This window comes from Asparagus officinalis, chromosome 7 (assembly GCF_001876935.1).
Source record: "Asparagus officinalis chromosome 7, Aspof.V1, whole genome shotgun sequence".
NCBI lineage: Eukaryota > Viridiplantae > Streptophyta > Magnoliopsida > Asparagales > Asparagaceae > Asparagus > Asparagus officinalis.
Window position 1 is genome coordinate 128,542,374 of NC_033800.1, and position 18,383 is coordinate 128,560,756.

Here is an 18,383-nt window from a genome sequence, read left to right on the forward strand (position 1 = left end):
CAGTCTGGCCCCAAATCAAGCCCCCCCCGAGCCCATTGAGTTCTGTATCTCGCCGTCGGCCTCATCCACTCGCCGTCAGCCCCTAAAACCTAGCCCATTAAGTTCGTCGATCTCGCCGTCAGCCCCAAATCAGTTCAGTCGTCGGATCTGGCCCCAAATCAAGCACCGCCGACGCCGACTACGCACAGCTCCCCCCAAATCCGTTGGATCTGGCCCCAAATCAAGCACCGCCGACGCCGACTACGCACAGCTCCCCCCAAATCCGTTGGATCTGGCCCCAAATCAAGCACCGCCGACGCCGACCACGCACAGATCCCCCAACTCAGGTAACGATCAAGCCCCAAATTTCTTTTACCTATTATCTGTTATTTTTCTGTAGTTTATCTGTTATTTTTGTTTTTGCTGAACTGAGCTGAGCTGAGCTTGTCAAAAAAAATCCTCTTGGCTGAACTGAGCTTGTCAAATTTTTTTTTGTTTTTGCTGGAATAATTGATGCTTAGAAAGTAGGAAACCAAATCTAAAATATGAATACAATTGCAATTTCCTCTTGGCTGAACTGAGTTTTTCAAAAAAAAATTCTTTGTGTAGTTTATCTGTTATTTTTCATTAGTATTATCTGTTATTTTTGTTTTTGCCGAACTGAGTTGAGCTGAGCTTGTCAAAAAAATCCTCTTGGCTGAACTGAGCTTGTCAAATTAGTTTACAAAATTTGATATACAGTGTATTTTTTATAGGTCAATTAAAAATTTTTATGAGAAATGAAAAACTTGGACACTGAAGCAAGTGAATTAAACTTGGATGACGATATTTCGACATATACTCCTCAAGTATCAGATGAGTTGAGGCCAAAAAAAGAGCAAGAATTTAACACAATAGATGATGTTGTAATATTCTACAATGCTTATGCTAAAGCAGTTGGGTTTAGTGTAAGGGCTTGGACTACTCAAAAAGAGCCGGGAAGTGGTGAAATAAGAAGGAAGGAGTATTGGGTTTAGTGTAAGGGCTTGGACTACTCAAAAAGAGCCGGGAAGTGGTGAAATAAGAAGGAAGGAGTATGTTTGTTTTAAACAAGGAAAATCTCCAAGAATCGCGGATGTTGGAAATAAAAGACGTCGAGGAAGCGTAGCTGAAGATTGTCATGCCAAAATTACAGTTTTAAAATCAACCTCTGGAAAATACATTGTTACTATTTTTAAAGAAGAGCATAGTCATCCGCTATCAACACCATCAAAGGTTCATCTTTTAAGGTCTCACCGACACGTTTCAGCCACAACAAAGTCTTTAACTAAACAGTTATCAATGGTGAATATACCTCAGCATCAACAATTCAGTTTTCTTGGAGTACAATCTGGAGGTATAGAAAATATTGGGTGCACTCAAAGAGATTTGTATAATCATGAAAGGGATACACAGGCTGATTCGAAGGGGCATGATGGTCAAATGTTTTATGAGTATTTAAAACTGGAACAAGGAAAGAATCTCGGATTTAATTTTCAAATTGAGGCCGATGAGGAACAAAAGATTACTCGTTGTTTTTGGTCCGATGCAAGTTCAAGACGGACGTACAATTTCTTCGGTGATGTTGTAATCTTTGATACTACGTATAATACTAATCGCTATGGCCTGATATTTGCACCAATAATGGGGGTTAACAATCATGGTCAAACAGTTGTTTTTGCTTGTGGATTTTTGAATCATGAGAGCGTTGATGATTTTGTATGGTTATTTAATAAATTTTTGGAAAGTATGCCTCGTGGTGCCCCGAAGATGATTATTACTGATCAAGACCCAGCTATGACAAAGGCATTCCCTCATGTTCTTCCAAATACTTTTCATAGGTATTATAGTTTGTATAGATTATTAAAAATATTTATATACATAGCCTTTCTTTTTAACATTTTATTTAATTCTTTTGACAGGTATTGTAGTTGGCATATATTAATGAAGTTTTCTGAGAAAATTGATGCTGTGAAGTATAGTATTTATAAAAGTGAGTTCTCGGCTTGCATTTGGAAATCAGAGACTCCTGAAGAATTTGATTTACAATGGGAAAGTCTGATTAAGAAAAGTGGGTTAGAAGGAAACAGGTGGTTGCAACCAATATGAACTTCGGACAAGATGGATTCCTGCATATGTTAATCATATTTTCTCAGCAGACATGTCAAGTAGCCAACGAGCAGAAAGTGGTCATGCATTTTTCAAGAAATTTGTTTCGAAGAATAATTCATTGGTGGATTTTATGATACAGTTTGGCAGAGGACTAGTGCGCCAACGTTACGAGGAGTTGATGGCCGATCACAAAGACGTGGTTGAGAAACCTAAACTTAGAATAAATCATGACTTTTTGGAGCAAATGGTTGATATTTACACTAATGAGATGTATTACAAGTTTGAGGCTGAAGTGTGTGACAGCTTTAACTACAAGTTGCAGTTTGTTAGGGAAACCGACAATCGCCGTGTGTATCAAATTAAAGAAAGAAGGTTGCAACAAGCAAAGTCCGCGAAATCGTTTACGACAAGCAGTTGGATTTGGTTTCTTGTAGTTGTAAAAAGTTTGAAAGCGTCGGAATCGTATGTACTCACATTATCTCTTATTTGATGAAATTTGATGTTGAAATATTGCCCGATAAATACATCTTATTGAGGTGGATTAAGTCTGCAAAATCGGGGACAGTTCATGATAATAAAGGCATGCAGATAACCCCTGATAATCCTTATCTTTTAACGCGGAGTTAATTTATCCAATCATCTTTGGATTGAGTTGACAAGTCCCTCGTATGTGAAGAAACAAGGGAGATGTTTACCGATGGATTGCGTAACATTAATGAGCAAATTGATCAATTTCTTAGTAGCCACATGGCTGTAATGAGCTTCACTGAGAAAAGTAATCCAATATGTAGTAAGATAATTACTGAGGGGGCTAGTGCTCATGGTTCTTGTAGTTATGAAAATAGTTTCAATGAACCCGATCAAGTGCGAGCAAAAGGGTGCGACAAAAGGTTGAAAGGAGGAAAAGAGAAAGCAATGACTAGAGCCAAAAATAAAAAAGATAGACGTTGTCACGGGTGTGGTAAAGTAGGCCAATCACATGATAAGCGAAATTGTCCGGCACTCACAAATCCGTAAGTAATAATTTTTTTATTATTTATGTTGTCTTATTTTTCACATTCTAGTATCCTTCTTGATGTATATATGTATGGATATTTTAATATAATGTAGGTTTTCTACATGCGGTGATACAAATTTGCAAGAGGGTAATGAGTCATCAAGTGAAGATGTCGATCTTTTTGAAGATTAAGAGGGTAATGGTCCTGTATATGCTTTTGATTTGTGATGTACAAAGTCTTTTACCTCTTTTTTCCCTCGCTTGATTTCATGCAGGGATTTGCTAACTTACTTTAATAATACTAATTTTTTAAATAATTACCTAACTTACTTCAAAAGCTTATATGTTTCTCAAACTGATTTCTGTTGTTTGAATCAGGATGTGGAAATTACTGAAGGATGGCTTTACTAAGGCTAACAAGATGAGCTATTTGTGCGTGCTCCATGCTCTTAAAAAGCTCGGTGATGTAGATGGTCTAAAGAATTGCTTTCAAGAGTGGGAATCAACTTACGTTTCTTTTGATGTTCCTTGATTATTACTTGAAGAGACATGAGATAGATTTTGCTTTGAAGTACTTGAATATTATTTAGATTGACAGGGTTATATTTTGATGTCGCAACTTAGAATGACTGATGTGTATCATTTTCTGAGAGCTGCTTCTTTTCCCTGTAATGATATTATGTAGTGTCTTATTGACTCCATCCTTGTTTCTCTGAACTATCGTAAATTGGTTCACTTCTGGACCAGTTCTTACTAAACAAGATGAGTTGTAAACATGCAAGTTTATGGTGTTGCTGAATTTTCTGTTGGGACTTGAGTTGTAAACATGCAAATGAATTATTTGACATGAAGGCAATGCTCCAAGGTGCGTGTATAAATGTCAGCATGTTTATGCTAGAACTTCACGTTGTGTCTGTAGATTTTATGAAACAGACCTTCTATCAGGAGCTTATGAATCAGGAGCTTGAATGAGGAGTGTGTTAAACAGGAGCTTGAATCAGGAGTTGGAAGCATTATTTTTTAGTTTTCTTTTCCCTTTTTTCTTGAATTACAGAAAATGAACGAAAGGATTCACACTCATTAGTGACTGCATATTTTACTTGGGATGTTTATTAACTGGAACTATAATGTAAGGTGATGAGATATCTTATTTAAGCTGCATTTTGTTAATTCATACCAATTTCTTGAAAATTCTGCTGTGGTGACGACCAGAAATTTTGTACATTTTAAAGATGTTTAGCCCATCATTTTCTAGGTTGATGGTATTGACTTCCTGTCTCCATTTTGTATTCAGTTTGATCTGTTGTTGCTAAAATGGTTATTGATTGTTAACGTGCAGAAGAAGAAGAAGAAGAACAAACAGAAGCAGCAGCCAAGCAAGAAGAATCGAGTGAAGCAGTTAGCAAGCAAATTAAAACTCAATTGTATCTGCAAAACTTAATTAGACACAAGGTTGCATGATAAGAGTGTAAGATACAGCTTACGTGCTAAGATGAGTCTGCAAAACTTAATTAGACACAAGGTTGCATGATAAGAGTGTAAGATACAGCTTACGTGCTAAGATGAGGTGCTCTGTGTATCAAATTAAAACACAAGAAAGGTACTCATTCCCCTAAGATGAGGTGCTCCCTTCTCTCACATTATATCTCATCGTGAAAAAGCTTGTTTCATTCCAACACATCACATTTATTTCAACATAAAAAGCAAAAATTAACAAACTTGTTTCATTCCAACACATCAAAGCGTGAAGCATTACAAAATACTGATTCCAACACATCACATAATTTCTTTCATGGCCAAATAAAAAGACAACAAAAAAGCTATAACAGTTAACCATTTCCACAACACTTTTTCACGTACAACAACCACATCACGCGCCTCTGGTGGGGCAATGACGAGTGGTATTTGTTCAACTGATGAAATCTTGCACCAGCCCAAAATTCTGATCTGATCCTTGAGCACTTGAGAGAAAGTCGAAGGTAGCGCTTGTGCTCGAGGGGAGAGGAGATGGATCCCTGAGGAGAGAGGAGATCCAAGATGAAGCTCGAGCTTCAGGCGAGAGGAGATCAAAGGTGGGGCTCGAGCTTGAGGAGAGAGATCAGAGATGAGCTCGAGGGTAGAGATCGGAGATGAGCTCGAGGGCAGAGATCGGAGGCGATGAGTTTTTTTCCGCAGACGAAGGGACCAAGGGCTTCTTCGTTTATGAGGGACGAAGCGTGTGCTGGAAAGAGACATAGGAGAAATTTATAATTCGAGTAAAATTAAACTAACTGCAAAATGAACTTTCCACTTGAATTCTAGAAAATTTTTTTTCCCTTGCATCAATTAAACTAACTGCCATTTCAATCTTCCACAGTTTTCTTTTCCCTTGCATCAATTATTCCAAGCGTGGTTATTGGGTCGGTGCTATACGAGTATACGGGTTGTTATATGGGTTATACGGGTTGTTAAATGGGTCAGGCGGGTCAACTTAATTTATCCATCTAATAAACGGGTCAGTTCGGGTTGACCCGTTTATGACCCGACCCATATAACTCGACCCGTACCCAGCATCAATTAAACTAACTGCCATTTCAATCTTCCACAGTTTTCTTTTCCCTTGCATCAATTATTCCAGCAAAAACAAAAATAACAGATAAAATACAGAAAAATAACAATTTTTGACAAGCTCAGTTCAGCCAAGAAGAAATTGCAACTTAGTCTAGCTTGAAACCCTAAGGACAACAAATAAACTACAGAAAAACCCATATAACTCGACCCGTACCCAATATAAACGGGTCGAGTCGGGTCGGGTTGATGGGTCGGGTCATAAATTGCCACCCCTATGTTCAAGTAGGAAGCAAAAAATACAAGTCAATTAATTCTTTAGCTAATGATAATTCAGCCGAGATTTGCTCCGACTAACCCCACCGCATGCAATAAGTTGTAAAGCATAGAATTGTTTGGTTCCTGACTTGCTCTTTCTTATTGAGATGAAAAAAAAACTACAAAAGAATTAGAATCGATTAAAAGAGCTTCTGGTTATGATAATGTGTTTGCTGTCAGTTGTGAAGGAAGGATTAGCATTATTTTTTAATAGCAGTAGCATCATTAACCTCTTAAGCTATTCAAAGAATCATATCAATGTGAAGGTGGCTCGTGGTGAAGGAATGAAGGAATGGAGATTTACAGGTTTTTACGGAGAACCAGAAGCAAGTTGGTTTTTTACAACCTAGACGGAAATTCCGTCTAGGTTGATTCAATCTAGACGGAATTCCGTCTAGATTGCCTTTTTTCAGGGAAAAAATTAATTAAAATTTGTATTTCCCTGTACAATTACATTAATATTTGAATACATCCAGAAAATACTGTACACGCCACATTTAATCATCCAATCATAATCAAAATTCATAACAATTCCATTCAAAAACATCTATATAACCAAATCCAACACATTGTACAAATCCAACCATCCACTTCAAAATATACATCAATCAGTTCCGTCTAAAACACATCCAACAACATATATACTAACAATGCCAGTGACTAAGATATGATACACGACATGAATAAATGTAGTGTTATAACAAATAAAACTGTTTATTGCATTAAAAATAAAAAAACCTCATCCATCGTCGTCGGCGAGGGTATCTCTATCCCGATTACGAGAAAGGGTGCTGCTCCCTCCAATATCTCCACTCTGAATGTTTAATTGAATAATCATTATGTGGTGTTTGATAACATATTAGATAAAAATGAATTTATAAATATAAGAAAAAATAAGGTACCTGAGCACTACTCTGTCTAGCGCCGGAATTATCGCCAATCGTGCTAATGATACGTATGACACCACCATACGCGCTATAAGGAATAGCACCGCCTAAATATTGTATAACATACCCCATGAGATCGTCCATCGAGTTCGCCGTCAGCGCAACTCTAGTCATCTCATTAGTCACCTGAATATGCAGCTCCGGGTCAATTTTGTCAATCAAGAAGGCAGAGATACGTGCGACAAATGGCATAGCCTGGAAACTGCTTGTGGCTGCTCTCGTCGATGTAGATGGTGTGGAGGATGCTGTGGACGATCTGATGCTTATACCAGGTGAAGCTCCGACACCATGTAGAGGATATCTTCCTCTCCTATTATTAGGGAGAAATAAATATTAAACTTTGCTCTCAAATTCAATAATGGTAAACAAATATAAATAGTATGTAGTATTCAAATTGATTCGATTTTTCACCATCCTTACCTATTATGACCCATCAGGTTCTGTGTGAGATTGATGTTCTCCTCTGCAGAAAGCATGTGAGGGTCTGGCTCGGTTTGTTCCTCCTCCTGCGAAATGTAGACAGATGCAGCCTCCTTGGATGCGGTCTCAAATCCCTCCTAAAGCACAAATTTATAGTTAATTCAAGATAATGACCATATTATTTGTGTTCTCGTTTCCTCGTAATGTTAACAAAATAGAATTAATAATACTACTCAAGATATGTATAAATCTCACCACTTCGTAATGTTCAAAATAGAATTAATAATACTACTCAAGATATGTATAAGTCTCACCACTAACTCGAGATTTACCGTGATCTTATCCCGATATCTCTTATCACTTCTATATTGTTCACTACGCCGCTTTCGCCCTCAAGTGTATTGGCATTAATGATTTTCCCTGTCATATTATATATTATCACACTCATAATCATACTAATCATTAAATTCATCAAAACTTTAGACGGAAATCTACCGTATCCTGACAATAAACATCCTCCAGATTGGCATAGGAGTGTGAGCCCAAGTGGTGGTCATGCAGCTTCTTTCTTCTATTTTCTGACCCCTTCGTGGATTTATTCTTTTTTAAAAGAAAAAAATTAGCAAATATGCAATAAATTAATATCTTAAAAGTATAAAGTAATTTTCATGAAACTAACCTTGGAGGCATCGCTGTCCCAATACATGAGGAGAGCTGTGAAATGAACCTCGTCAACTCGGGCGTCGAGGTTTAAAAACCTCTGCCAGTCCTCCTCATACCTGTCATAGGTTTCATGTTTGATCTCATGCCTCCATTGTTTGAGAACTGCTTCAACCTTGACATTGAACACATAATTCCAAGCCCCCTCAAAGTCCTCAAGGCAGAAGCAGTCCTGTAGATTTACATACACATTTAGGAAAGATAATTTAATATCAAATACTAATTATTAATAAATAAAAAGTAATAGCAATATGTAGTTACCATAAGCTCTGTCCATATCGCCTCGTATGCGGTCCACGGTAATTCTCAAAAATGAAAATAAGGGTTGATAATGGTCGCTCTACGCACGAGAACCCCAATATATGCATTCAATCGGGTCGACCAAGGACCAACGGGCAAATTAGAACTATTCCACCTAATAATGGCCCTCATTCCTCTTGGCGATTGTTTAGAATCAGGCTTACCTCCGCCACGTCGTCCCTCTATGCGATCCTTCTTAGCACCTACAATAATGACAACATGATAATATATCATATAATATACAAATATGAAAATTAAAAGTATTTATATAATTTACCATTCGCTATCTCTCTTTATTTTGCTGCGAGTGCAACAGCTTTCCTAGTCTCCAACATAGGAAGCATTTCCTGATACCTTCTCGCAGCACGTGGGTGGTACTTCCTTGAATCAGCCTTGGACTTATGAGAGTCCGGAGGTAAAGGTAAACTGAGAAAGTCCTGGGTCTTTGGCCGCAAGTCAGTATGGAATGTATATGATGGATATGTCGGGGTCCAAGTAGCACCTACATAAGAAAGAAGAATCAATAATATTAAATTTTAATTGACCATTATCAATTATTAAATATTTAATACCTGTGTCGGGGGATTGTTCTGGTGCTGCATCAGAACCGTCGGGTGATGAATATCACACATCTACAACAAATGAACACTATGAGCTAGATAACTAAAAATTTATAAAATATATTAAAGTATTAATTAATTTTTATACCTACATCTGTAGAAGGTAGTGGATCATCAGCACCACTACCTAGCGTGATACTCCGTGATCTATCAGCCGGCTGGTCAAAGAGCCTCCTAATCCTCCTCATTTGCAAATATAATAAAGACAATTGTTAAGAAAAAATTGTATACATGCTCATGAGATATGTTGTTATGAAATGCATTATTGTTTTTTATTATGATAAGATAAAAATCGATAATGTGGTGTAACATATATAGTTCATACCTACATCCAGCGATACATTCTGTGCGTAAGAGAATTCTTGCCAAACATCATTAGATGAACCGATTGGTTCACTATAATTATCTTCACTTTCTTTAATATTTTTTTTCATTGTTATTAGGAAGAACAACAGATCTTGGTTCCTTGTACAAAACCACCTAATCAGACATGACATTCGGATCTTTCACATAGAAGCACTGATCAGCTTGTTCTGCGAAAATGAATTTCTCATCCGTATATACTTCTCGGTGAAGATTGACTAGTGTAAATCCATAATGATCATTTTGCTTTTTTGTAGGACACCACCGAACCTTGAACATCGTGTAAGTACATTGTTTTGGTTTACCAAACCCGTAAATTACCTCAACGATATCTTCTAATTGGCCATAATATAATATGTCAGCTAGAATTGGATTCTGATCTCTTATACTTGAAAAACATTCTTGGGCAAACAAGCCCATGACCCCACTGTTCTGAGTTACCCTCCTATCATCGGTCTCTAATGTTCGAAATTTATATCCATTCACCAAATGCTCATTATAACGTCTCACTTCGTGATAAGGACGTTGTGCATGGATAATAATTTCATCTGGTAATGTAGTATCATCAAGAAGTGATTTTTCAACCTAAGACAAACAATTTGAGAATATTTAGGCGATGTTATATTATGAATGTTCAATAATTAATTGTAAAACACTTACATCAATTCTTAACCAATCAGAAAATTCTTTCTTATGTCTTTTCTGAATATTGTGCGCTGCATTCCTACCGGTTGTTTCATTCTTAAGCTTCTCCAGATGTCGCCTATATAAACAATATATAACTTTGTATTGATAAACTATATATAAAATGAATATTTCTCATCTATATTACAGATTTTATTTGTTACATTCGATAGTCTTCGAACATATCAAGGTTTTCCAACACATATGCATGAATTTGATCTAAGAGAGATCTCGGGTATTTTTCACGCTTCCTCTCCTTTTGAGGTGCTTGAGATGTGGTTTTCTTCTTACGCATGTAACGCGATGCAAACACAAAGCATTCGTTAGCCACGTATCCTTCAGCTATCGAGCCCTCGGGACGAGCTCGATTGCGAACATTGTTTTTCATGCAGCCCAAGTATCTTATAATCATAAAAGTTAATTATTAGCACGGTAATTTTAAAAACGCGTATACAATTAATAAATATAAAAAAAATCGTAAATTACCTTTCAATCGGATACATCTAACGATAAGTAATAGGACCGGTGATTCTAGTCTCTCTTGCAAGATGCTGGGTAAGATGGACCATAATTGTAAAAAATGAAGGAGGGAATATTACTTCCATATTGCATAGAGTAACTCGGACATCGGCTTTAAGTTTCTTAAAGTCATCTACATCTATGACTTTAGAGCATAATTTTCTGAAAAATCCACAATACTCAATAATAATCTTCGACGCTTCTTTATCCATATTGTTACGGATTGCAACAGGGAGCAATTGATGGAGAAGAACGTGATAATCATGTGTCTTCAGATCTAAGAGTTTTCTCTCTTGCACCTGGACATTATTTGAAATGTTAGTAGAGTAACCATTCGGCAACTTTACCGATTTGAGAATTTCACAAACTCGTTGCATCTGCTCATTTGACGTTATAACACGAGACGGAGGCAACTTTAATTTTTTAAGGCCAACGTCTTGAGCTTGCAAATCATTTCAGATATTCAAAGCAGTCAGATCTTGGCGCGCCCGTAGATCATCCTTCGACTTGTTTGCATCTTGTAGGAGAGTTGATACTATGTTATCATATATATTTTTCTCAATATGCATAACATCTAAGTTGTGTCGGATTTTTAGATTCTGCCAGTAAGGTAGCTGAAAGAAGATACTAAATTTAGTCCATACTCTAGGTAATGTTTGGGCTTCGTCCTCAACTTGCATTTTACGGACCTTTCGCTTATGCTTCAATGGCTTTTTTAACTTTAAGTAATCTCTTACTCCGAGCGTGTTAAATTTATAATAGCGTTTTTTCCCAAACACAACTTTTGGAAACCCCTCAAGTAATTGAACGATCTCAGTACCTGTCAGTTGACGTGGCTTCATTCTTTTCTCAACTGTACCATCAAACTTAGCTGATAATTTTCTGTACTTATGACTCAAGGGCAACCACCTTCGATTAAACCAATAACAACTCTTTCGGCTATGTGGTAATTGAATAGTTTCAAATTCTGGAGCACATACAGGACAAGCACACTTGCCCTTCGTAGAGTACCCTGACAGATTAGCATAAGCTGGAAAATCATTAATCGTCCATAGTAGAATAGCACGTAATCTAAACGACTCTTTTAAATGGGCATCATATGCTAAAGAACCCTCAGACCATAATTGTTTTAGCTCATCAATTAGAGGCTCTAAGTAAAAATCAATATCATTTCCTGGAGCATGCTTACCGGGTATCAGTAATGAAAGTATCATAAACGGCTGTTTCATACAAAGCAATGGAGGTAAATTATATGGCATTAATACAACTGGCCACGTAGACCAGCCAGAGGTCATTACCCCAAATGGATTGAATCCGTCGCTTGATAGACCCAGTCTTACATTTCTGCAATCTTTGACAAAACGAGGATAAATTTTATCAACATGCTTCCAAGCTAAAGCATCAGCAGGATGTCTTAATTTACCATCGTCTACTCGATCATCCTTATGCCACCTCATATTCTTTGCCGTTTCCTTGTTCATGTATAATCTTCGCAATCTAGGAGCCAATGGAAAATGTCGAAGCACTTTGACTGGAATTTTCTTCTGTGTTATCACTGTCTCCGTTGTAATCCTTGTTGAAGAATTAATACAATCATTCGGACATACATCAATCGTATTATAATCAAGACCCAGAGCAGAGACAATCTTCTCAGCTTGATAAGTTGTTTGGGGTATGCTATTCTCTCCTCCAGGGATTACAGTCCGAAGCAAATCAAGAAGCATTTCAAAATAATTATCTGACATACCGCTAAGTGTCTTAATATGAAGGAGTTTCAGCATAAATAAAAATCTGGAGTACTCGGTACATCCCTCATATAAGTCCTTTTCACTATCTTCTAGTAGCTCCATTATTCGCTTTATTTCTGCGGAGGAATGCATATCATCAATATTTTCGACACTTTTCAGTATCTTCTAGTAGCTCTATTATTCGCTTTATTTCTGCGGAGGAATGCATATCATCAATATTTTCGACACTAGCGACACCTCCTACCTCTTCGGCATCAACTTCGTTATCATCTTCACTTTTGTCTCCAATATCATCCTCGACATTATCATCAACATCATATTCTGTAGGTCGAGGAAAAATATCATTCAACAATATTTCTGTGTCATCTATTCGTTGGCCACCGGACGTACCAACATGCATATTTGGATCCTCACCTTCAGTGATACCTTCCCCATGCCAGTTCTAGTATTTATATTTCTCATCAAAACCTGATTTTATTAGGTGAATCCGTATATCATTTCTATTCAGCAGCTTCAAATTCCTACACCTACAACAAGGACAGTACATAGCACCGCTTCTTAAATTTCTCGGATTTATTTCAGCATAACGCATGAAGGCGTCACATCCCTCCTTGTATCGCGTGTCATGAAAAGTATTTATATAATTTACCATTCGCTATCTCTCTTTCTTTTGCTGCGAGTGCAACAGCTTTCCTAGTCTCCAACATAGGAAGCATTTCCTGATACCTTCTCGCAGCACGTGGGTGGTACTTCCTTGATTCAGCCTTGGACTTATGAGAGTCCGGAGGTAAAGGTAAACTGAGAAAGTCCTGGGTCTTTGGCCGCAAGTCAGTATGGAATGTATATGATGGATATGTCGGGGTCCAAGTAGCACCTACATAAGAAAGAAGAATCATTAATATTAAATTTTAATTGAACATTATCAATTATTAAATATTTAATACCTGCGTCGGGGGATGGTTCTGGTGCTGCGTCGGGGGATGGTTCTGGTGCTGCATCAGAGGGGCCGGGTGATGAATATCCAGCATCTACAACAAATGAACACTATGAGCTAGATAACTAAAAATTTATAAAACATGTTAAAGTATTAATTAATTTTTATACCTGCATCCGGAGATGGTAGTGGATCATCAGCACCACTACCTGGGGTGATACTCCGTGAGCGATCACCCTCCAGGTCAAAGAGCCTCCTCATCCTCCTCCTCATCTGCAAATATAATAAAGACAATCGTTAAGAAAAAATTGTATACATGCTCATGAGATATGTTGTTATGAAATGCATTATTGTTTTTATTATGATAAGATAAAAATCGATAATGTGGTGTAACATATATAGTTCATACCTACATCCAGCGCCACATTCTGTGCGTAAGAGAATTCTTGCCAAACATCATCAGATGAACCGATTGGTTCACTATAATTATCTTCACTTTCTTCAATATTTTTTTCATTGTTATTAGGAAGAACAACAGATCTTGGCTCCTTGTACAAAACCACCCAATCATACATGACATTCGGATCTTTCACATAGAAGCACTGATCAGCTTGTTCTGCGAAAATGAATTTCTCATCCGTATATACTTCTCGGTGAAGATTGACTAGTGTAAATCCATAATGATCCTTTTGCTTTTTTGCAGGACACCACCGAACCTTGAACATCGTGTAAGTACATTGTTTTGGTTTACCAAACCCGTAAATTACCTCAACGATATCTTCTAATTGGCCATAATATAATATGTCAGCTAGAATTGGATTCTGATCTCTTATACTTGAAAAACATTCTTGGGCAAACAAGCCCATGACCCCACTGTTCTGAGTTACCCTCCTATCATCGGTCTCTAACGTTCGAAATTTATATCCATTCACCAAATGCTCATTATAACGTCTCACTTCGTGATAAGGACGTTGTGCATGGATAATAATTTCATCTGGTAATGTAGTATCATCAAGAAGTGATTTTTCAACCTAAGACAAACAATTTGAGAATATTTAGGCGATGTTATATTATGAATGTTCAATAATTAATTGTAAAACACTTACATCAAATCTTAACCAATCAGAAAATTCTTTCTTATGTCTTTTCTGAATATTGTGCGCTGCATTCCTACCGGTTGTTTCATTCTTAAGCTTCTCCAGATGTCGCCTATATAAACAATATATAAGTTTGTATTGATAAACTATATGTAAAATGAATATTTCTCATCTATATTACAGATTTTATTTGTTACCTTCGATAGTCTTCGAACATATCAAGGTTTTCCAACACATATGCATGAATTTGATCTAAGAGAGATCTCGGGTATTTTTCACGCTTCCTCTCCTTTTGAGGTGCTTGAGATGTGGTTTTCTTCTTACGCATGTAACGTGATGCAAACACAAAGCATTCGTTAGCCACGTATCCTTCAGCTATCGAGCCCTCGGGACGAGCTCGATTGCGAACATTGTTTTTCATGCAGCCCAAGTATCTTATAATCATAAAAGTTAATTATTAGCACGGTAATTTGAAAAACGCGTATACAATTAATAAATATAAGAAAAATCGTAAATTACCTTTCAATCGGATACATCCAACGATAAGTAACAGGACCGGCGATTCTAGCCTCTCTTGCAAGATGCTGGGTAAGATGGACCATAATTGTAAAAAATGAAGGAGGGAATATTACTTCCATATTGCATAGAGTAACTCGGACATCGGCTTCAAGTTTCTTAAAGTCATCTACATCTATGACTTTAGAGCATAATTTTCTGAAAAATCCACAATACTCAATAATAATCTTCGACGCTTCTTTATCCATATTGTTACGGATTGCAACAGGGAGCAATTGATGGAGAAGAACGTGATAATCATGTGTCTTCAGACCTAAGAGTTTTCTCTCTTGCACCTGGACATTATTTGAAATGTTAGCAGAGTAACCATCCGGCGACTTTACCGATTTGAGAATTTCACAAACTCGTTGCATCTGCTCATTTGACATTGTAACACGAGACGGAGGCAACTTTAATTTTTTAAGGCCAACGTCTTGAGCTTGCAAATCATTTCGGATATTCAAAGCAGTCAGATCTTGGCGCGCCCGTAGATCATCCTTCGACTTGTTTGCATCTTGTAGGAGAGTTGATACTATGTTATCACATATATTTTTCTTAATATGCATAACATCTAAGTTGTGTCGGATTTTTAGATTCTGCCAGTAAGGTAGCTGAAAGAAGATACTAAATTTAGTCCATCCTCTAGGTAATGTTTGGGCTTCGTCCTCAACTTGCATTTTACGGACCTTTCGCTTACGCTTCAATGGCTTTTTTAACTTTAAGTAATCTCTTACTCCGAGCGTGTTAAATTTAGAATAGCGTTTTTTCCCAAACACAACTTTTGGAAACCCCTCAAGTAATTGAACGATCTCAGTACCTGTCAGTTGATGCTGCTTCATTCTTTTCTCAACTGTACCATCAAACTTAGCTGATAATTTTCTGTACTTATGACTCAAGGGCAACCACCTTCGATTAAACCAATAACAACTCTTTCGGCTATGTGGTAATTGAATAGCTTCAAATTCTGGACCACATACAGGACAAGCACACTTGCCCTTCGTAGAGTACCCTGACAGATTAGCATAAGCTGGAAAATCATTAATCGTCCATAGTAGAATAGCACGTAATCTAAACGACTCTTTTAAATGGGCATCATATGCTAAAATACCCTCAGACCATAATTATTTTAGCTCATCAATTAGAGGCTCTAAGTAGACATCAATATCATTTTTTGGAGCATGCTTACCGGGTATCAGTAATGAAAGTATCATAAACGGCTGTTTCATACAAAGCAATGGAGGTAAATTATATGGCATTAATACAACTGGCCACGTAGACCAGCCAGAGCTCATTACCCCAAATGGATTGAATCCGTCGCTTGATAGACCCAATCTTACATTTCTGCAATCTTCGGCAAAACGAGGATAAATTTTATCAACATGCTTCCAAGCTAAAGCATCAGCAGGATGTCTTAATTTACCATCGTCTACTCGATCATCCTTATGCCACCTCATATTCTTTGTCGTTTCCTTGTTCATGTATAATCTTTGCAATCTAGGAGCCAATGGAAAATGTCGAAGCACTTTGACTGGAATTTTCTTCTGTGTTATCACTGTCTCCGTTGTAATCCTTGTTGAAGAATTTGTGCGCTGTTTCCACCTAGAAACTCCACATGTCGGACACTCTTGAAGGTCTTTATTGGCTTTGTGGTACAAAATACAATTATTCGGACATGCATCAATCTTATTATAATCAAGACCCAGAGCAGAGATAATCTTCTCAGCTAGATAAGTTGTTTGGGGTATGCTATTCTCTCCTCCAGGGATTACAGTCCGAAGCAAATCAAGAAGCATTTCAAAATAATTTTCTGACATACTACTAAGTGTCTTAATATGAAGGAGTTTCAGCATAAATGAAAATCTGGAGTACTCGGTACATCCCTCATATAAGTCCTTTTCAGTATCTTCTAGTAGCTCTATTATTCGCTTTATTTCTGCGGAGGAATGCATATCATCAATATTTTCGACACTAGCGACACCTCCTACCTCTTCGGCATCAACTTCGTTATCATCTTCACTTTTGTCTCCAATATCATCCTCGACATTATCATCAACATCATATTCTGTAGGTCGAGGAAAAATATCATTCAACAATGTTTCTGTGTCATCTATTCGTTGGCCACCGGACGTACCAACATGCATATTTGGATCCTCATCTTCAGTGATACCTTCCCCATGCCAGTTCCAGTATTTATATTTCTCATCAAAACCTGATTTTATTAGGTGAATCCGTATATCATTTCTATTCAGCAGCTTCAAATTCCTACACCTACAACAAGGACAGTACATAGCACCGCTTCTTAAATTTCTCGGATTCATTTCCGCATAACGCATGAAGGCTTCACATCCCTCCTTGTATCGTGTGTCGTGAAATCTACGATACCTAGGGATATCTATCCATGACTTGTCAGGAATTATCCTCATCTGTAAATTATATATAAATATTAAATACGATTAGTCTCACAACTACTAATACATCCATTACTCTTATACATTCAACACACATCAAACATACGTTCATATATCATTTAACAATATGAATATTTATCTACATAAAATATATATAAAACATACGTAAAAACTAATTACACTAATCTTGCGGCTGTCATAGGAAGGCTTCTATCCATTAAGAATATAGTAGTGCTTACATCCAACTTCATATACTTTGTATATTTTCATTTCTTGAAAATTTTGGCAGCACCTACCCGTTGTTCTCCCTGTACACTGTGCGGATGTTATTATGCGTATCAGTAATAACCTGAAACGCAGAACAACATACGCTTATTGTACACGGAGAACAACGAATAAGTGCTGCCAAAACTTTCAAGAATGAAAATATACAAAGTATACAAAGTTGGATGTATGCACTACTATATTCCTAACCCGTCTGAGAAGGACAGATCCAATAATTACGAATTTTAGTACTAATTTTTTATTCGTATAATATAAAATAAACGCTCATTTTCGGGAGAAAACTTCGTCTCCTACCCAAATCTGAGTCGTATTCAATGTATATTATAAGTCCAAATAATTGGACTGTAATTGGTTGGACGAAAGTCTAGGATAACGTTATTTTTTTATTCACTAAACTTGGATTATAACACATCTAATAAACAATTATAAGGTGTATATATAATCACTCTATTTTTAAAAAAAAGTATTTTACATAATTTTCAGCATCAACAAACTATAAATAATCACACCCATACTTAATAGCCACGAGATGAAACTTAAATGAGTATAACTTCGTAATGTTTAAAACTCAATAATGATTACTCGATGTTGTTCAACTGAATTAACATTTAGCTGATTAGGGTTTTCAGAATTTAAACTCGTTTATTTTATATCATTAGTTTAAACCAAACTTCACAAAATAATAATAAAATTAAATTTTTTAAAGGCTCAGAGAAAAATTCCAACCTTTTAAACTGATTCAACAACGGACAGCACCGGGGGGCCGGGGTGGCGGCAGAGGGGGGCCTGCGATTTTGGGTGGAGGGCTGTCG

The 18,383-nt window shown here is 37.0% G+C and overlaps 1 protein-coding gene and 2 long non-coding RNA genes across 3 annotated transcripts; 2 read left to right on the top strand and 1 right to left on the bottom strand.

Annotated features, from left to right (window-relative positions):
• LOC109847749 (protein FAR1-RELATED SEQUENCE 5-like) lies at positions 998 to 2,106 on the top strand. Its single transcript, XM_020416981.1, has 2 exons — positions 998 to 1,838; positions 1,920 to 2,106. Exons 1-2 carry the CDS (start codon positions 1,300 to 1,302, stop codon positions 2,104 to 2,106), a joined length of 726 nt encoding a protein of 241 aa, XP_020272570.1. The 5' UTR covers positions 998 to 1,299.
• Positions 2,125 to 3,877, top strand: LOC109850942. The gene is made up of 3 exons (XR_002249622.1): positions 2,125 to 3,122; positions 3,220 to 3,302; positions 3,485 to 3,877. It is a non-coding gene; the product is annotated as an uncharacterized LOC109850942 (long non-coding RNA).
• On the bottom strand, positions 7,716 to 8,210 carry LOC109850889. The gene is made up of 3 exons (XR_002249604.1): positions 8,018 to 8,210; positions 7,834 to 7,938; positions 7,716 to 7,758 (listed from the first exon to the last, which is right to left on the bottom strand). It is a non-coding gene; the product is annotated as an uncharacterized LOC109850889 (long non-coding RNA).

What these genes read in the sequence shown, in the direction of transcription:
- LOC109847749 (XM_020416981.1), top strand. Translation starts at nt 1,300, where the DNA reads ATGGTGAATATACCTCAGCATCAACAATTCAGTTTTCTTGGAGTACAA. An exon ending in CTTCCAAATACTTTTCATAG is followed by an intron (nt 1,839 to 1,919) that starts GTATTATAGTTT and finishes TTCTTTTGACAG; the next exon opens with GTATTGTAGTTGGCATATAT.